The sequence below is a fragment of the Carassius carassius genome, chromosome 47, assembly GCF_963082965.1.
Source record: "Carassius carassius chromosome 47, fCarCar2.1, whole genome shotgun sequence".
Taxonomy (NCBI): domain Eukaryota; kingdom Metazoa; phylum Chordata; class Actinopteri; order Cypriniformes; family Cyprinidae; genus Carassius; species Carassius carassius.
The window spans coordinates 6,442,222-6,463,968 of NC_081801.1; the positions used below are offsets into that span (position 1 = coordinate 6,442,222).

The following is a 21,747-nucleotide window of genomic DNA, read 5'->3' on the forward strand; positions in this document are numbered from 1 at the left end:
ATTAGCATAATATTTGAATCAGATGTAGCTGGGCACATAATTCGTGCTGCTTCGACTTGCAAGAGACCCCGTTAAATTATTTCTAGGTTATAGTATTGTATAAATATTGTCCCACTGATAAAAACAGTGCAAATAGTTCTGTCTCCTTGGATAACAGTGAAGTGGAAATAAATATAGTTAAATTTATGAAATAAAATTAAATAGGATTTTTTGGGAAGGTAAGTCTGGCCAGTTATATAGCAACACGAGTCAGACGAGTCTGAAGATCTCAGCTAAATTCGGTGAAACATTAAAGTTCTAGTCTGTGTCAATTACTCTCATAATAAATAATAATAATAATGTTACCCGTATTTTTTGGTATAAGTTGCATCAGTCCAAAAATACGTCATGACAAGGAAAAAAACATATAAGTCGCATTTATTCAGAACCAAGAGAAAACATTACCGTCTACAGCCGCGAGAGGGCGCTCTGGGGTAGGCTACAGGAGCACTGAGCAGCTTAGAGCTAATTTTACTATTTTTATTTCAGAAATGTAACAATATTAATTTTTACAATTATTTATGAATGTTACACACACATACCTAGTGCCTTATGACTTAAAATATGAGAGTGGTAAATGTTACAGACATGGAACTGTTCAGTCTATTATTGATTTTTATTTCCACTTCTCTTTTTTCCAAAGAGACAGAACTATTTCACTGTATTTATCAGTGGGACAATATTCATACAATACTACAACCTAGAAATAATTTGCAGGTCGCAGCAGCACGAATTATGTGCCCAGCTACATCTGATTCAAATATTATGCTAATTAACAGTGAGCGTGCTTCACTCGCACTGACTCTTATTCTGCCTGAAAGAATAAAAAGACCGAGTTGAAGGTGGAGCGATTCGACCAATCAGATGAAAGCAGCTTTCAGCCCCGCCTACCAGTGCGAATGATATATTATAGCCATAAACCGAAATGATCAAAACGTACACGGACCAACTGTCTTGTCCATGTTCTCTCACTTGAATCCTCTTCTTGAGATTTGAGTCTCTGACCTTCTGCAAGCCCCGCCTTGTTCACGCAGTGATTGACATGGCGCGAAGGGGCGGACACGTGATCGGCTCGGAATGCATTTTCAATGTGCACATTGAATTTTGCTACATTCATTGCGGGACACTGAATGAAAATGCAATTATAAGTGTCTTGACTGTGAGTGTTAATGCATTTAAGAAAAATAGCATTTAAATGATAATTTTGCCACAGTTTTTGCTTGAACATGTTATACATATCTAATCATTTCTGTAATACATTTTCATTTTAATTTTGCAACTTATAAAGCGTTAAAATTAGTTTTCATTTTACATATTAAAACTGGTGTATGTAATGGCAAATGAAAATTATGTAATTTAATTTTCATTTTCATTTTGCACCAAACGTTGCACAAATGTATTGGAAAATGAAAATGTAAATACAGAAATGCAATGTCATTTTACATATTGCATTTTCATTTTGCATATTACATTCCAAATTGAATATCGCTACCCATGTGCTTCCATAGAACTAGGTATAGCAGTCCAAATACAAAATATTGGAGAGGTTTTTTTTCAACCAGGCCACTCCTGCTCAGACTTGATGCACACACAGGTTGCCAGATTGACGACACCAACAGGAACGAGCGAACTTGACAATGAATGAAATTAAATGTGCTGTGTTTTCTAACAACTGGCACTGGCACCCCGGGTGGGTGCCGAAATACAAACTGGAAACTGGAAGTGGGTGGGTTTCACAAACCAAAACAGAGACCGACATTCCGGCCCGGAATGTGCATTTTAAAAGAAGTATAACTGACTGTAGCATTGTTTTTTACATAAACAAGTATTTTAACTTAATATGCATAATATGTCATAATATGCAAACATATTATGGTAAAGGCTAATTTCTCAGTGGTGCGACGAAAAAGATCAGAGGTCGCACCAGTGCGACCAGCCGTTCAGCGCTGCTGCGATGTTCTTTCAAAATAATGCAGAAAAAGAGAACATCAATGTCATCTAGACACTGATCTTGTTTACATCAAAACTGAAACCAAGCCGTTCACACAGAACGCATATTTAGCACATTTTCTAGAGGGACATCTTTTATCACCGTTGCACTCGCATCTCACACAGGAGAGCTGCATGTTTAGAAAGCCATGTAAAATGAATGTAAGTTCAACTTTTTTAAAGCATATCCCAAGTCATGGTTTTTAAATGTAAAATGTACTCTGTGTGATTGGCTTTCCGCCCTTTGTATTAAACCAGTTTTTCTTTGTATGTGCGCGTACGCTGCACATTGCTTCAGATCAAAGCCTCAATGTCAAAATGACTGAGATGGCCAATCAAATCAAAGTAGGCGGGGTTTACTGTTCACAGAAGCAGAGTGTGAAGCGTCAGTTTAATTTTAAAGAGAGCGAGGTAAGATGAAGCGGCAAATCATTTAATATTAGTCTACTTTTAATAATACGTTTTACGATGGAAATGTTAAATGACCGACAGCTATATCCAGTGATGAAAAATTTTGAGAGAGAGAGAGAGATGCGTAAATTGTCTGCGTCTGTCTCTCTCTACAAACAATGAAGCATTTTTGCCCCCTTGTTGTTGAAAAATATAATGTACCGATTCAGGATCAATGAATAAAAGTCGCATGGCAGCACTGACAAGTTTATAAGCTTCTGAATCTCAGATCTCTGTGTGCGAGTGGTGTGTGTGTGCGCGCATGCGCATCAATTAAAGCAGCGCACAAGCACAGTAACTAACGGTGGTTAAACTGAACTGTTTTAATGCATTGGCCTTGTCACACACACATGGCACACTGTGTACCTTTTATTCACTTTTTTTTAATATTCATTAAAAAAATATTCAGAAACTATTTGCATCAAATTGTTTTTTATCATTTTTTTTGTCGTATCTAACTTTGGTGCTGGTGCACCTAAGAAGTTAGGCGCACCAGTGCAACTAGTGCAAAAAGTTAGTCTAGAGCCCTGTGGTATTATGGTACCAATCAGTTTCAGATACCAATTCCAGATATATATTAATGTTTAATATTTCCTGCATAATTATGTAAGTAAAGAAGTATATTTTGTGTTGGATCAGTCGCCTGTCAGTCACAAGTGTGTCATATATTTAGATCAGTGGTGGTACTGTAATCGCCCATGAAGCATCGGTAGTTAGAAGGTGTTTACAAGCCAGAGCAAACTTTTCCAGAGAATTTACCTTGGCAAGTTGTTTAGAACTTCAAAGAAACATTTTTCATTTTGGCCTGATTTTGGAATGGTGTCACATAAGTTCATCCTTCGATTTCGCTTGAAGTATTTCAGGGCATTATTATAAAACTGAATGAAGAGTCAGAATCATTGTGTGTGGAGATCAACAGCACACCACAGATGGTAGTGAGAGAGCAAAACTCTTTTTGATGTTTCAAAGAATGCTGAACACTCCAGATGGTCCCAGACGGTCAGTCCTCTGTGGACCCCTTTCCCTAGGGAATGCCCTGTGCATCTCACCATAGTAGAGACAACTAGAGAATGAAGTTATCTGGAGTAAGGCTGCATCTGTTTTGTTTCTTGGGTAAAATTGGTTTCTTGCTGGAGTTCATCTTGGTTAAGGGCTCGACTCGGTAGATCTTTTTATGCATTTGATGTTGTCCTTTGTGGAAACTCTTTAATGTAGACCCCGTTTGTTATACATGTGGTCTGTGGGGGTCCAGAGATCTTATGCTTGTGAGTCCGAGTCTCCATAACAAACGAGGTTTGCATGTGTTTGGTAGGTTGGGCATGTGAAGGAGAAACACTTGGTTTGCAATCCATCAAAGATTGAAGTAGGTCATAGAAGAATGTGGAAACTGCTCTCAGATTAAAACAGCTCAGCCTATACCATTGCAGTCAGGCCACATCTTTCCCACATCTACCGTGCATTTCCTATTGTTGCTGTCATAGATACTTGCATGTTACCTGTAATCCTGCCACATGAGTTTCAGATAGTTGCCTGATGCTCTGACTGGATAAGGACACATCAATCCCTCTGAATTACTGCACTCTTTCATCATCCCACCATCAGCACCTGAGCTGACAAATGGGTCGGGCATACCTGGTCGCTCTGTGCTTAGCTGGGCTGTCTCTTTGTCATTGAGGTTGAGAGATGGGAGGACATGAAGTCATTAATGACATTCACACCAGGGAAACACCAGAGATTAAAATGGATCTGACGTTAAAGGGGACATCAGATGTCCATTTTCCACAAGTTGGTATGATTCTTTAGGGTGTTAATGAACTGTCTGCAACATATTTTGGTTAAAAATCCTCAGTGGTTGTGTACACCAACACAATTAAACAGCTTTGTACACAGTGACCCGTTTCAGTGCATGTCTCTTTAAATGCTAATGAGCTTTGCTCAACACGCCCCTTCTTTCTGTGGAAGAGGAAAGACGATTTGCAAATAATCATAAGAAATATAAAGTGTGGGACTGGATCACGAACAGTGGGTACTGATCCATCCTAGAGTATGAACTTTTTAGCGAAACTTGCCTTGAATTGTCCCTTGTTCAGAAAACATTCTGGAGTAAAATGATTTGTGCAGACAGAGGTAGATTGGATGGCATAGTCCCTATAAAAACTAAAATAATCCAGTTCATCTTCAGCGGCTCAGATGTCAGTAGTAAAAAACGATTGCTATGTTCATTCTTACATCCAACAACAAAACACCTCAACTGCTTAAGAGACATTCTTGTCTACACCTGCTGTGGCATCGAAACAATGACAGACTGTTTACAGCTTACTCAAGTGTCCGTCAACAGTTGTGGGAGGGGCCTGTGCAAAGTGATGTCACTTTGCCAAGATTCTGTGAACGGCTTGCTCTGAGCAAGTGTTTATGATTTGTGGGGATTAAAAAGAAAAAAAGTACTGGGTGTAAAATGTGAAAATGATTTGAAAATGTAAAAGTGAATTTTGCGTCCGATGTCCCCTTTAACAACGTGTCATTACATCATGAAATTTGTCTCTTTTACTCTGACATCTTGAAATAGCTGATAAATTTTGTTGCATATGTGTGTGTGTGTGTGTATATATATATATATATATATATATATATATATATATATATATATATATATATATATATATATGATATTATATATATATAATTAAATAAAAACTTTATAAATGTAAGTTTATTATAAGTATCATTATAAGTTTAATATCAGCCTAACAGTATTGTCTGCCTGACTGGTGATCTGTGTTTTAAAAATATTTATAACACAATATGTTGCACATATCATCTTGCGTGATGTTACAATCACTTGGTTGTCAAAATCTAAAATCCATCATTCAATGTCCTACTGGCTGAATGTCTCAGTAGGTGATGGATGGGAAGAGACAGTTAAAAAGTTATAAACAAAATAAGCAGGATTTTTTTTGATTTATGCATAAATGTGAATGGTGCTTGCTTAACCATACAAAGGTTGATACATATTGTTTACACGAAGTTGGTAAACAGTGGCACATTCAAATGGCTTAAGAGCAGTGCAAAGCTCTTCAAGCAGACTCCACTGGTCTGGTTTCAAGTCAAGATAGCGTTTGTCTCTGTGAGTGAGGGATGGGTCAGATAGAGTTGCAGTTATGCAAATATTGATTTACACATAAATTGTCTCTCCTTGCATACTCATTTAATTTTAAATAAAAATTTAATTTATTATATATTTTAGATGTTTTGGTTTATATATTTACATCTGAACATCATGTCTGTGTAAATTTGTTTTAACAATTTGTGGTAAAACAAATTTACACAGACATGATGTTCAGATTTTTATTTAAAATTAAATGAATTATAAGGATATATTGATCAATTAAATATAGAAAGACTGAAAACAAGCGTGTGAACGTAGTAGAGCCGCAGTAGATCGATATTTTTTAAAAACTTTTTATTACATGGCTTGGTTGAATTCCAATGTAGAATGCGGTCTGTTATTTCTTGATAACAGACCGCTCGCTGCGAAATATAACACATCGTTGCCATGAAAAACAGAGCGTTGCTATGGACGCAGGATTCTAACCGTAGAGACGGAACGGACTATTTTCTGTGAAAAAGTGAAAGTGAAAGCAATACAATCGTTTTTAAATCAATAAACTCAGGACAGGAAAAATTATGCATTCGCTAAAAACCACTGACTACAGTGACTAAAAAAAAACAATCTTTTACTACTGCTGTTATTAACTGCCTTTATATTTAATTTGCCTTTAACCATTTAATTTAACCTATTTCTGCGGTAGCGCTATTATAATCCATCACTTATGTTGCGAGCAAAATGATTGCGCAACCTGATGCTCGAGACAAAATAGATCTAGTGTGACTGTCCCGAAGTTGGTAAACAAAGCTGTTTACACAGTAGCATTGAATTAAACCAGACTATACTATTTTCACATCTTCATATAATGAGAATATAGGCTACAGTTTTTGCTTACTGTGCTGATGTTTCACCTTCATCCGTGACAACGTGTTTCCTCTTCATGTGTTCGTGCATCACTGTGGTACTTCCATGCCACACAAGCTCAGCTTTGCATAACTTGCAGATTACAGTCTTATTTGCTGCATTTAATGTAAAATGCTCCCATGCCTTAGAAGACTTGGGGCGCACACTTTTTTCTGCCGCCGATTGATCTGTAATTTCTCTCCGATTAACATTACTCTGCCTTTTCGCGTGTGACTGTTGTCATGAAAGTGACGTCATCAGTAACGCTCCCCGTGACGTGAGCAGACCAACTAATCGACAATGACATTCGTTGACAACGATTTTCATAATCGATTTTTATCGATTTTATCGATTAGTTGTTGCAGCCCTATGCGTGATGTTACAATCACTTGGTTGTCACTTGTTGTGATATTAATGTCATCTAAAATCCATCATTCACTGTCCTACTGGCTGAATGTCTCAGTAGGTGATGGATGGGAAGAGACAGTTAAAATGTTCTAAACAAAATAAGCAGGATTTTTTTGATTTATGCATAAATGTGAATGGTGCTTGCTTAACCATACAAAGGTTGACACATATTGTTTCTAAGGTGTTCAGAGTGATTTCTAGCACATTGCTAGGGGGTTGTCTTCCAGCTGTGTGGGTGTTTTGACAGGAGAACACATGGAGGCCAGGGCCCCGAGATGATATTACAGCAAAAACATAAGTAGAGATTCGATCGCAGATGAAGAAATGACAGGGAACAAAACCGAGAAAGAGAAGAAAAACCAAGCTGCAGTGGATCTCGTTGAATGCGAGCGATAGAAATGAGGACGCATGGAGGGGGTGGGCCAGCCCACACAAGTTCTCCTTTCTGAACCCCTCAGAGTACTGAATGTCTGTTTTACTGTACCTGCTTATATTTCTCTCATTCTGCCAGACCCACACCTCTCCCACACACACACACACAGAGAGTCTCCAATGTTCAGAAAATCTGCTTGCCAAAGAAACTACATGAAAAACTGAGGCTCAGAGCAGAATGGAGATATGTAATCTTGCGAGCAGGCTTTACATGAATAACGTCTGAAAAATTTTATATTTATAAGCTTATTAGCTGTATTCAGTATTCAATCTGTACAGGTAAACTATTTTCAGTGTAATATAATTATATAACAATGACCTGAAATGTTTTTTTTCAGTCAAGAGTTTGTTCCCAGTTAGGCTTTTACTAGAATTAACATCGGGGAAAAATACCAGAATATCAAGGAATTTTGAAATGGTGATTTTTGTAGAATTTTAAAATGTATGGAAATTAGAAAATGTAATTTTGTGTGTTGAATTGAGGTCTGTGTGTGTGTGTGTGTGTGTGTGTGTGCGCGTGTTTGTGTGTGTCTTATGTATGTATATACATATACATTGCACTTTGTGATCTATATATGAGAAGCAATATCTGCAAAAAATGTTTTAGAATTCATAAATACTTGTATATATCACAACAAGAAATATCAGGAATTTGTAAAATGGTGCAGCCTTGTGAAAGTCATGGAAATAAAAAATAGAAATATAGTTATGCTCAACTCAAATATGCTACAAATATTTAAAAATACATTTATATATCTATATAACAGTTCATAGTTCATATCCAAAATATCAGTTTTTTTATTGGACACTTAACAATAATAATTATTATATAAATATAAAATATTTACATAATAGGTCTAATAATTATATTAAAATAAATAACATAAAATACACATGATAAAATATTGGGGATTGGGTGAAATTTATTGATTGATTGATTGGGAATGGATATATAAAACATTGGGTGGGTAATATCAGGAAAGAATAAAGAAATGAAAGGGCCTTTTAATTTTATTTGTGCTTATTTTCTGTCTGAATGTAAAGTGATCATTCTGCCTGTTCTCAAATGATACTCAAAGTCAAGGAAATTCATTGGTCAAAAGCTGTGGGTAGTATGTGCGCTGACGTTCTGTATGAAGTCTAACATTTCCCAACTCTGTTTTTCCTGCAAGGTGTTGATGGAGGGGCTACTGAGAGGTGTTTGGGAAGGACACTATGTTTCCCTGTGTCTCCTCCTGGCCCTCTTCTGATCCCCCTGCCACTCTGGGCCATGCTCCGCCCATTCAGCCGGTACAGCCACCCAATCAGCCACTGCCTGACCTGCTGCGGAGCTGTGTTGTGCTCCCTTCCCCATCCACGCGCCTGAGCCCTTGTACCAACGAGATGGAGTCTATGATTGTGGTGACAGAGTATGAGCCCAGTGGTGGCTCAGGGCAGGAGGGCGGAGAGGATGAGGAGGTGGAGGACATGGACAGCACGGAAACACCGGAGACGACGTTGTCAGGTCCGGTACCGCCCTTCCGTATGGCCTCCTGTGATCTTTTATCCCACACGGTGGGCCGCCCAGAAGCACTCTTCCCAGAACCTCAGGAGCACAGAGGTAGACTCAGCCTCTCCGACAGGAAGCTGTCGCTACAGGAACGATCGCAGACGCTTTCATCACCCTGCGGTTCTCCGGGGCTGAACGGACGCTATATTTACCCATCGCTGCCCTATTCGCCAATCACCTCCCCTCACTCGTCTCCACGCCTCCCTCGAAGACCAACCGTGGAGTCTCATCGTGTCTCCATCACAGACCTGCAGGTAGGGGGCCGGAGTTAATGGCAAGTGTGTTTGGAACTTTGGTGAAGTCCCTAACAAAAATATCAACCAATTAAACCTTTAAATAAAATATTATAGAATATTTATTAGCTAAATTATTAATATAAATTAATTCAAAATAACATATTAAATATATATATATATATATATATATATATATATATATATATATATATATATTAAATATTACATAATAAATATATTATAAGATAATTTATCAAATATACATTATAAAGCAATGGGGCTAGAAATTGCTGCTTGTGATCATGATATTTTAAATAGCCTGCGATCATTTGAGCTGCTTGTGTGAGAACTGATGTTGTCTTTGAGAAGAACATTGCCTTTTCTTCATTCTCTGGATTGGCTTCAAGTCTGCAGGCCTGAGAGGGTATGTGAGGTAAGGTTACAGACAGGAGCGATTACCCACCTCTTAATGGAGCTTGTCAAGAGAAAGTTCCCCTGTAGATGCTTCTGCTTTTCCATTAGGACATGAAATCAGCGAGAAATGTGCGTAGCTTTAGCTTGTGTACCTTTCTCGGCTCAAGTCAGTGTTATTTTAGTATCATTGATATGCTATTATAGTTTTTTTGTGTTATTTTAGTACTGCAATACTACTCCCTTGTAAATACTTCTGCTAATGCTTTTGATTCTTTGAACCTGGAATGCTTCAAGCATCATTCTTGATGAGGGAATCAAGTTTGCATTTGCTGTGGTCTTTGGCGACACAGGCTGAAGTAGTTGTCTTTCTTCAGTCACTACAGTTCCTTAAAGAAGACCTCAGTACCATTGATTGATATCATTTGTTTCTTTATTTCAAAAGGACTGCGTGCAGCTCAACCAGTACAAGCTGAAAGATGAGATCGGAAAGGTATGTTTATTTTTCATTTATTATTTATGTATAGATCATTTCCTGCTAAGGCTGGGATGAATGAATACTTTGCTGAAAGATTAATTTGAGCTATTTTCCTTCTTTCAGAACAATCAAACATCTCACATATTTCATATAGTAAAAAATGTCTAAAGTAACAAAATATGTGAGGCATACAGTTGGTCATCAATGCAAAATTAACGACATGAAATTATCCCACATTTGACTTTTTCTGGATCTTGGCTAATAAATAAATAAATACACATGAAATATTTGGGGGCTTTAAAATTTGTACATGTTTTTGGAAGAAGTTTCTTATGCTCATCAAGGCTGCATTTATTTACAAAAAAACAACAACTTTAAAACAGTAGTTGTGAAATATTATTGCAATTTGAAATATTGGGTTTCTGTTTTCATATGTTTTGAAATGTAATTAATTCCTGTGATGGCAAAGCTGAGTTTGGTGCTCAGGAAACCTACTCTTATTATTATTATCAATGTTTAATGTGCTATATAACATCTTTACTGTCACTTTTGATCAATTTAAGCATTTTTGCTGAACAAAGGTATTCAAAACAAAATTTACTGAATAAAATGTTTACTGAACTCAAACTTTTAAACTATAGTAAAGTAGTCCCCCTCTACCTCTTTTTAACAGGGTATTATGGAAATACCATAGAATTTTAAATTCAGATTATATGAATATTGTAATTATTTGGCACCATGTGGTAAATCAAATTTTCATGAATAGAACAGACTGGATTAAACCCATACAAAAAAAAAAATACAATGCTTTGTCATGTTTTTTTTTGGACATGGCATCAAGTGAATGCCATGTAGCACACTACTTTGAGGAGTTCCTTATAAACCATGTGTTCCATAATATAACCATGGTCAATTTTTTCTAAGAAGAGTACAATATGATAGGTGCATGTAGTGAATATTCTAAAGCAATAAATAGGGTAATGCAGTGATGCAAGTGAAAGGAGCACTGAAGTGTTTTCACTGTTGCTGTTCCACTAAGCTTCATCTCTGTTCGAGGGCATGGAAAACTGTCAGCTTGGATGGGGAGATTCCTGTTCTGCTCTCATCTCTGTCTAAAGGGTTGGATTCCCTGCTGGAACGGCAATCTGCTATCCCAGTTGGGACCTGTGTGTGTGTGTGTGTAGGTTTGAGGGAGATGGAGACAGAACAGACGTGGAATTATGCCTGTCTGTGGCATTCATCATGATGCCGGCTGTTGCCTACTGGCTTAGTTTGATTTACATGTTCTCCAGTTAATCAAACGGCACAAATTCTTGGCCACTTTAGCCTCCTGTTTCCCACAGTTTTTGCATGTTACTGAGTGTGTCCGTGTTGCGGTTTGATCCAGTTACTAGTCGTCATGATTGACACACCTTGTTTTCCTGATACAGGGCTCCTATGGAGTTGTCAAGCTGGCGTACAATGAAGACGACAACACATACTATGTGGGTGACACAGTCTCATGATCTTGCACAACTATATACACACTTCATGTGTGAATAGTAAAGAGCTAACATGCTAGTGTTATCAGTAAGCTTTAAATGATGATTGCCTAGTTGAGGTCGCCTTCAGCAGCCAGTCTTAAAATAGTCACATAGACACTGTCCATGAAGAAGTTCATAAAATAATAATTATGATGTGATTTTAATTGAAGTACAATGCATTTTAGCACTAGTGCAACAAACAAACTAAACCCAAGGCCTCATAATCTAGCTAAATTATCAATAGTTGTATATTACTTTATCTCTGGTCTCACTGTTGACTAAATTATTTCTAAATATCCATATCTTGATTAATATTATTAATAATAGTAGTATTAATATTAGTTGCAATATTAGCATTATTTCAGAAAAAATAGTAATAATATATTGGTTTAATATTTTTTTTATTTGTATTGATTTCTCTTTAATTATTTATAGCTTATTTTATCTTAACTTTTTGTGCATTTGTAGACTCCAGCAATATACAGTATGGCAGCAAATTAAAAATAAAATAAAAAGATTGTTGGTATTTGATAAATAATTTAATTAAAAAAAAATTAATAGAATATCCCAATCTTGATAATAGTGTTTATGAACATGCTGTAATAATAATAATATGTAGCTGTAATATTACATTAAATATTAACTTAAAATTGCTCAATTTTCTGATTAAATGTTACTTATTTTTTAATATATATTTTTTGGGGGGGGGGGGGGGGGGGGGTGTTGTAGCCCTCTCTCTGTACTGGCTGTAGAATGGGGCATATGTCGCCCAGCACCAGTAATGACACTGGATATCTGCTCTCACTCGCTCATTCTCACTACTCTCCACAGGCCATGAAAGTGCTGTCCAAGAAACGACTGATGAGGCAGGCTGGGTTCCCACGTAAGTGTCTGCTTTAAAGCAGATGGAACGCTCAGCGGGGTTTAAGATTGAGTGTATGTGTGAGTGTGTGTGTGTGTATGAGGTTGGGGGCACAGTTTCATCAGCTAGCAGAATGCCCAGTACTTCAGCCTTTCACATGATTTCCTCTTGTGCTGGTTTAAACAGGCAGACCTCCTCCTCGTGGGGCAAAATTGGCCCCTGAGGGCCCTCCTCAGCCCAAAGGGCCTCTGGAGCGTGTTTACCAGGAGATAGCTATCCTCAAGAAGCTTGATCACCCTAATGTGGTGAAGCTTGTGGAGGTGGGTGTTTGTATTGTCAATATGCAGCCGAAGTGGTGCTGTTGCACCTGTTTCTCCAGACTTTAGTGTGTAATTTATGCACCACTAGTGCAACCAAGTGGAATTTTAAACAATAATGACTATTTGCAAACAGGTTTCCAATCATCTAGTCTTCCTATTAAAATGACATGCATCAAATTAAATTTGACATGAATAAATATAAGGCAGTGAGGAATAGAAATCTAAAAATATTTATTGTGGTTAATGCTTAAAAAAAGTATACCAGGAAAAACAACGTATTGTAAATATTTTTATTTGAAAATATGACAGAAATACTGATTAAGAAAATAATTATTTGCAGTGTACTGATATGTACTGGCCACTTATTATCTAGCCAATAAAAACACTGAAAGAACACTTTCCCACAGATTTCTAGTGGACCAAAAAACTGGGTTGTGATAATTAAATGTTGATGGGTTTTGATAATTAAATGTTGATGCACGTTGACATTGATGCAGTCTGTCATATTGATTGGACTGAATTTTGATCCCTCATACCCTTGTTTTCATTTACATCAAATCAGATATGACATAATATAAGGTCTATGCTGACTGGTTTCATTCCCTTTCTAAACCTCTTTGATTTTTTTGTGCAGGTTCTGGATGATCCAAGTGAGGACCATCTGTACATGGGTAAGTCTGGCCAGATACTCATTGTTTTGGCAGATGCTACATACTTGCACATGCACAATTAATTCTACTTTTCTGTGCTAAATGTATGTGAAGTCAGATAAGGTAATGCACAGTATCCTAACACTGTTTCCTGTGTGCTTTCACAGTGTTTGAGCTTGTCAAACGAGGGTGAGTAAGCATGTCATTTCTGATTGTAGCGGCGGCCCATGCTGTGCTAGTGTCACTCTGCTAGAGAAACTGTGTCTCGTTCCCCATGTGTTTGCAGAGCAGTGATGGAGGTTCCTACTGATAAGCCCCTGGATGAGGACCAGGCACGCTTCTACTTCCAGGACTTGCTGAGAGGAATTGAGTATTGTGAGTGCGGGAATTTAGCTAAAGCTTAGTAGTGTGATCAATACTCATGCTTGTTGCTAATACATCCAGATAAAGGGGCAAGGACTCACATTTACATGGACTTGTGCCACAGGCTGGGCTCTTTATAGTCTCATTGAGCCAAATGTTTAGACTAAAGTCTTGTCATCATATCTTATACTGGCCAAGAACCATCTACTTAGCAGTGTTATTTTAGTATTCTTTATATACCATTAAAGTATTAATTGTTTTTTTGAATTAGCCTTTATTTTTATATTTTCAATATTCAATATAATTTTAGTTTTCATGCTTAGCCCATTGCTCATTCTGTCCAAGAACTGCCAAATTTGTAATGTTATTTTAGTATTATTTATACACTATTATTGTATTTATTCATATTTTGAATTCACATTTTTTTATGTCTTCAGATTCATTTTTTAATTTTAGTATAAGTTTAGTCCACATGGCTTATTCTGTCCAAGAACTGCCCAATTAGCAGTGTTATTTTAGTATGATTTATACATTATTATAGTAATTATTAATCATTTGAATTAGCTTTACATACATATTCAGTTTACATTTCATTCGTTTTATTTTATTAGTCATTTTGTAATTTGTATTAGTTTTTGTTTATTTGTTTATATATATATATATATATATAAACAAATAAACATATATATATATATATATGTGTGTGTGTGTCTATATAGCTTTAATTATTTTTATTTCAGTTTTAGTTTTGTTGGTAATTTTGGTACTTAAACTTAAGTTGCCAGTACAACATTTAAAATTTTCATTTAAGCTTTCATGTAATATTTATAATTTTATTTCAGCTTTATTTCTATCAGTTAACTAAATTTTTTTAATAGGTTTGTTAATAGATAGAAAATATTAATAGATCAAGAAAGTTCTTGACATTTTTCAAAGATCAAATTGTGACACTAGTCTACAAAATGCATTAAATAATGATTAAAAGTGATGGCAACTACTCATCCTCAACAGTACATTATCAGAAAATCATTCATCGGGACATCAAGCCTTCCAACCTGCTTGTGGGAGAAGATGGCCATGTCAAAATTGCAGACTTTGGGGTCAGTAACCAGTTTGAGGGAGCAGACGCCCTCCTGACCAGCACAGTTGGGACACCAGCATTTCTCGCCCCAGAGACCCTCTCAGAGACCCGCAAGAACTTCTCTGGAAAGGTTAAGAGCTCTTTTATACTCTAAGCTAGTTGCCAACATCCTGCCAATTTTGATTGTCATGTTAACATCGTGTTTTAATAGGCTCTGGATGTGTGGGCGATGGGAGTCACCTTGTACTGTTTTATCTTTGGAGTGGTATGCCCTGTTTTGACCTTTGTATATATCATGAAATATATAAATATATATAAACCGTAACAATTCAGCACAACTGTTCAAGACAATGTATAAAACAAATTCTTTTTGACGTGGTCTTTGACTTTACTTCCTTTCTTTACAGTGTCCGTTTATGGATGAGCGTATTTTGAGCCTCCATCAGAAGATCAAGACCCAACCAGTGGAGCTTCCTGAGAAGTGAGTATTTTTCTTGAGCCTGAAAGAGCTTCCCCATTTTGATGTTCTGACATTGATAGCATTTTTGTCCCACTTCACAGTGCGGACATGTCAGATGATTTAAAGGACCTTCTTTTTAAAATGTTGGACAAGAACCCTGAAACCAGAATTACCGTCCCACAAATCAAGGTCAGTGTGACTTTTATTCCACCAGTGACACCACCTTCAAGTTTAACAAAGGTGATATGTGTAATTTCCACGCTATATTAACGTCAACAGAATGTTTCCTGAACACTAGCCCGCATCTGTGATAGGTCAGAAAAAGAAACAGTTTTGGTCTAGAGTTACGCTGTTGGTTGATGTTTGTTTTTTTTCTTTTTTGAAACCATAAATGCTACCGTTCAAAACGTTGGGATCATACAAATAGAAGTATTCTTTCAAGAAAAAAATCTTACTGACCCTAAATTATTTGTAATTGGAAGTATATTTTTTCTTATGTTATAATTAGCCTCCCTACTTCAAATGGACCTAAAATGAAATCCTTCTTTGTTCCTAAAGATGATTTCAAAGCACTTCCTGTGTGAATATAGGACACTCCAGCTGCTAGACACTGTCTTGAGTTAATGAATGATATCAAAGCAGGATTTGTTTCATTGTTGTTGTTGTAGGTGCACCCGTGGGTGACGCGGCATGGCGCTGAGCCCCTCCCCCCTGAGGACGACAACTGCTGCAGCCTGATAGAAGTCACAGAGGAGGAAGTGGAAAACTCTGTCAAGCACATCCCCAGCCTGGCCACCGTGGTAAGATTGCAAGCCCCTTGTGGCATATTTGTTGTTATGAATACACAAAATGTATTCAATGCTAATAACCTCATCAGATGATATAACAGATAAATAATCCACACAGATAGCAGCGCAAGTACTGTTTTTGGAGTTACTTATACTTGCTGCATGCTCTCTGCTGTAGATCTTGGTTAGGACTATGCTGCGCAAACGGTCTTTTGGGAACCCGTTTGATTGGGGCCGCAGGGAAGACAGGAGTCCTGCCGCACCAGGACTCATGCTTTCGTAAGTCTTAGAAGTATATTTTTATATTATGCTTTTTTTTATATTTGTATATTATGCTTTCGTAAGTCTTAGGGATGGGCTATAACTGGAACAGATGTCCTGAACGTACACTTGCAACTCTGCATTGGATTCAGTGGTCATAGAAAATGTAAAATAGTTTAGCTTGTTATTTAATTGGAACGTATAGTATAGATATACTATTCTATTTACCCGCACTAGGTCATTCTGTAATACTATAAGGATGAATCGTCAGTGTATTTTGAGGTAAAATAGAGCATAATGTGTATGCAACGTTTCCACAGAAAAAAAAATTGTACTAGTTTCTCAGTTGCTTAAAAATGAACAAAAAATTAGTTTACAGTAATGCGCTTAAAGTAGAAGCCTGGCAGGCAGGCTGTCCATTTAATGATATTTTTATTCCGCAAGGATGCATTTAATTTATCAAAAGTGACAGTCAGGACATTTACAATGTTACATAACTGATATTTGACACTGAATACTGGAGTAATGGCTGCTGAAAATTCAGTTTTTTCATCAAAAATTACATTTTAAAATATTACACTATATATATAAAAAAATATTATTAAATTGTAGTAATATCTAACAAATATCACTGTTTTTACTGTTCATTTTATTAAATGAATCCAGCCTTGGTGAGCATAAAAGACTCTTTTCGACTCCAACCTGTTGAATGGAGTGTACATTCGTAATGCACTAAATCTATATGTACTTAAGAAGTGAAATTCTATATAATGTGTGTAGTATCAATGTAATCCTGACATACTAAAATTATCATTGCCATGTGACCTAAAGCATTAGTTATGAGGCTTCAATGCCATTCACAAATGCTCTCCAGTGGCCTCTTGGGATAGTGAAGTGACCATCAGATGCTCACCTCAGAATCTCACCAGAAGTAGTAGGTAGTCTGGGGACTGCATAATATCTAATGCGGGGGTCTCCAAACTCGGTCCTGGAGGGCCTGTGTCCTGCAGAGTTTTGCTTAGAGGAGTCATATTTCTCGTTTTATGACTCATGAGCGCCCCCTTGCAGCTATGTTCCCTGTTGAAGCTATCATTGCAATGCTTTGCTAGTAGCGCTTAAATGATGGGATAGTCCACCCAAAACTTACAATTTTGTCATCTTTTACTTAACTTTCATGTCATTTTAAACCTGCATGACTAACTTACTTTTGCAGAACATAAAAGAAGATATTTTGAAAAATGTGGGTTACCAAATAGTTGATGGTGGCACTATTTTTATTTTTTTCGTACAACGGAAGTCAGTGGCTACCGTCAACTGTTTGGTCACCAACATTCTTCAAAATAACTTTTTTTATACTCAACAGAAGAAAGAAATTCGTACAAGTTTGGAATGACTTGAGGGTGAGCAGAATTTTCATTTTAGAGTGAACTATCCCTTTAACCTATTTTTGTTGTTGTTGATATTTAATAAACAAGGGACAAGCATCAGTCATTTTCTGTGGTAATCGTTAGCATATTTGAGTTATATTTAATAAAATATACCTTTAAGGCTTTTTTAGTCAGGAATATTTAATAGAAACGCTCCTATTTAAGAATTCTCACATATCCGGATCTCTCCTGCCGTCTAGAAAAAGGAGAGCAGGGAGTTTGCAATACTGCCGCAATCTCTGTACCCCCAAGTAAAGCTCTGCTAGCCTGTTAGCGCTCTGCATACGTTTTATTCACTCTCCTCCACCTATATTATATGTTGGAGATAATGCTCATGCCCATTTTGAATGATCTGCACTTAGAAGGAATGGTGTGGTGTTATTTATCATGCTCAAAACTATTATCATTCAAATGGCTTAAAGAATATCAAGCTTTTTCGTTTGTATTTTCCTACCTGATAAACAGCTTTTTATGCATGTAATATTTAAAATATTCATGATATTTCCTCTTAAAAACATTAGTAGCTGTACAACCCTTAGTACATCAAGCATTTATATTTTGCGAGAAATGTTTTAACAGATAAAAAATAAGCTCATGTATCTCCTATAAGTTCATGGGCACTTCAGGATGATGTTTTCCAGGTCCTTCATATCTGGGAGCATCCTGATTTGCCGCCCAACCATGGTCATTTTTTTTTACAAGGACGCTGATTGGTTTATCAGACTGGGTGCATTTTGCATGCGGCGCTGCAGACCTGGCCGTCCCAGTCTAACCTTCGCAAAAACATGGTAGTCAGTCATTCTCATGTGCCTGCTTCTGACCCGAGCATATGACTGATGCGATGCCATGTACTCCCCCTCACGCTGACTTAATTTCCCCACTGCCTAACAATTCTAGCTGCACTTAACAACAAGTCTGCATTGCCATAGACAGGTTGACACGCCTGGAATGTGCAGTTATTTTAAACCTCCACATTTGTCTGTTTCCTAGGAAACAAGAGAGCGAGGAAGGCATGCGGAGCATGGACCTGCCCTTCGTGGGCGAGGATGAAGTTCTTTCCTGATAGTTGTGGGTGTATTTTTGCGCAAGGATGGGGCTGTCGTGGCTCCCGGAAGGCTAGGATATGGACCTGGGGCTGGGGCGTGGATGGAAAGATGGAAGAGAGGAAGAAGCTCTTGTTGGGTTGTTGATGTGGAGGGTGCCCACCTGCTCATGCATTCATTTGTACAGTCCACAGCAGCATGCACTGTATCTGTCCGCCCAGGTCTCTGCCATCTCTCAGGACCTAGGACCTCTTTGCTGTGTGCATGTGTGTTTTTACTCTCCTCTATGGCACAGAGACTTTGCTTTACTCCCCTACTTCCGCTAGGGGGCGCCACCAGAAAGAAAACCAGATTTTTGGGGGGAAAAGATTTACAATTCATCACTCATTAATTAGAGAGACATCCTACTTTATTGGAGTTCTACAGATCTTAAAGATTATTAGAACTGAATTTAAAAGTGATAAAATAAAGACTTTCATCAGAAATTAATTTCTCGAAAAAATCAGGTTTGATCAAATTAAGATTAATGAATTAATAATAAAATGTATGCAAGTATACAAAAATGAACACATTAGATAATAAATAGCTTTAAATACTGAAAATCTTCAAATTTGCCGACAATAACCTCTAAGAAGTTTTTAGAAGAAATTTTTCATTTCTTCGATTTTTCCATCAGTCATTAATTAGAGAGACATGCTGCTTTATTGCAGTTTTACAGATCTTGTTAGATTTTTAGAGTTGGATTTAAAAATGATAAATGGAAGAAAAAAAAAAAACTCAGACTTTCATCAGGAATTAATTTCAACTTCAACTGAAATTCTTCTCAAAATCAAGTGTGCTTAATCAAATGAAGTAAAACAAATTTAAAAAATATTAAAATAATTTTTTAATAATTCAACTTCTTAAAATTCCTGGTCAGGAAATGTGTTTAATGTCATTTAGGGAAAATGCAGATATGTTCGTATGTGTGTTTGTTTATATATCAAAACACACAGCTTTGTGTTTATATTATAATGACAGCGCTGTAGATGGTCAACAGGACCAAACCTGGAAACTATCTCTCTTTTCTTTTCTTTTTTAACAACAAAGAGAGAGATTTATGGTCATAGCATGATTTGAATAGTAGGTTAATTATTTAGTCGACAAATAACCTTTGGGAATGCCACAAAAGGCATTGTGACCATTCTTCTTGTATGTACTTGACCCTTTTAATCATGAAGGTAACAGTTTCTTACTGTAATTTCACTTTGTTTTCCTGTTTAGAGTTACCAAAATGCCATGTAGTGGTTCATTTCCGACTTCGTCATGATCAGAGTGAGTTCGTTGTCAGCATTTCTATATAGGATGCATACTCTATGAAGTTCTTGAGGAAATACAATAACTTTGTGCAAACTATGCATGACTTTTCACTTTAGTAATCAGTGTTTGTCAGTTTTGACACAGATATATGCCTTACATTTTCATACTCATAACTGTAGCATAGATCATCAGTACATGTGTGTAGAGTTTTTTGGTATGATAGAATTGTAGATATAGGATTGGAAATCTTAGATAAGCTGTTCTAGACAGTGTAGAACTATAGTAACTTGCTTAAGCTCAGTTTTAAAGTTAGCAAAAGTAGTCCAAAGCCCTGTTGAGATTTTCTCAATGTGCACTATGGTCATGTATCCTGTGTTGATTATTTTTCTATGATTGTTTGTTTGTTTGTTTGCTCTATTTAACTGTAGTTTCAAAATGTTGGCGTGATGGTGCTTTTCCACCACTGAAATTAATAACATATTTCATGCTTCCATGTATCAGGGGAGTCTTTTCTGCACAAGTAGGTTGAATGTATGTTGTTGGTTTACCATGTAATACTCTTAAGTATTGACTATAAGTCAACTTTATACTGTTTTTTTTTCTTCACTTTTTTTGTTTCCCTGCATGTTAAACTCTGCTGTATTTTATAGCACTTGTTTTCTGTGGCTTTCTTTCTCTCTCTTTAAGACTTTTATTTGAATCTCTTGTGTAGTTACAATTACTATGCATAAGAAATCTCACATTGTGGTGCAGTTCTGGACTGTGTAAGTCAGCTGGTTGTGTCTTCTATTGGATATTGATTGTTGAAGAAAACTTGTAACATTGACTTAAATATGCATGTGCACCAACCGAAGCTGGTTAAACAATAGCACTATTGCATATGTAAGCAAACATTTTAACAGATTTTGATGACCTTTAAATAATATATTCTGGACTAGAGAAGCACCGTTCCCCTTTTTTGAGTAAGTGTTTATAGGGAAAATCTGAAAATACATGATTTATCTTTTGCACATTAGAATGTTTAGCAGAAATCAGATGTTGCATGTTTAGTGAAAATTTTACATGAAGGATGAGGCCTCCGTAACCATGTTTTCTTTTTCTGTACAATCAAAACTAGGAGCAAAATTCATCAGCTGAAATCAAAAACAGCATTTCTTTTTTGTTTCCTATGTACAACCACTTTCTCAAAGAAGGACATTGCAAACGCTATGTTGAATGGAGCTGTATATTGAAGGGAACGCTGTATTGTATATTTATAACTTCTTAATATCATTCCTCACTGTTTCTGCCCAGTATTTCTTGAAGGGCTAGAGTAAATGTTTGCATCCATATCACACTAGCAACTGCATCTGAGCACTGTTGAGAGGGCTGTTTACAGGGATGTTACGTAAATGCATGCTGTCACAATCATGCAATTTCATTCAGCATGTTTTGGAAGCATGTTTGAGCTCTTTTACAGCATCTTCTGATCATTGCTGGTCATTCTATATATTGTATCCAGTTGATTATTTGAATAAATTAAAGTTGCCTTTACTTTTGTTTTATTTTTATTCATGCATTATTAATAGTAGAAACAGTTGTAATAGTATTGTTTCGACATTTTTAAATGCTTATAATCTTATCTGTAAAATGTTGAACATTTCTGTTAACGTTTATCTTGTAGTTCAAT

At 36.6% G+C, this 21,747-nt stretch overlaps 1 protein-coding gene across 2 annotated transcripts in view; it reads left to right on the top strand.

Moving 5' to 3' along the window:
* The window catches only part of LOC132130176 (calcium/calmodulin-dependent protein kinase kinase 2-like), a 35,076-nt gene extending 13,465 nt beyond the window's left edge, over positions 1–21,611 (top strand). For both annotated transcript variants that reach the window (XM_059541853.1, XM_059541852.1), the window contains exons 2-16: positions 8,500–9,130; positions 9,969–10,016; positions 11,432–11,485; positions 12,356–12,407; positions 12,573–12,706; positions 13,341–13,377; positions 13,524–13,545; positions 13,643–13,731; positions 14,731–14,930; positions 15,012–15,065; positions 15,208–15,281; positions 15,362–15,449; positions 15,929–16,060; positions 16,227–16,327; positions 18,727–21,611. In XM_059541853.1, the coding sequence (XP_059397836.1) occupies positions 8,543–9,130; positions 9,969–10,016; positions 11,432–11,485; positions 12,356–12,407; positions 12,573–12,706; positions 13,341–13,377; positions 13,524–13,545; positions 13,643–13,731; positions 14,731–14,930; positions 15,012–15,065; positions 15,208–15,281; positions 15,362–15,449; positions 15,929–16,060; positions 16,227–16,327; positions 18,727–18,799 (1,746 nt within the window). In that variant the 5' untranslated portion in view covers positions 8,500–8,542 and the 3' untranslated portion in view covers positions 18,800–21,611. The remainder of the gene's footprint in view (positions 1–8,499; positions 9,131–9,968; positions 10,017–11,431; positions 11,486–12,355; positions 12,408–12,572; positions 12,707–13,340; positions 13,378–13,523; positions 13,546–13,642; positions 13,732–14,730; positions 14,931–15,011; positions 15,066–15,207; positions 15,282–15,361; positions 15,450–15,928; positions 16,061–16,226; positions 16,328–18,726) is intronic.
* The last annotated feature ends 136 nt before the right edge of the window (positions 21,612–21,747 follow it).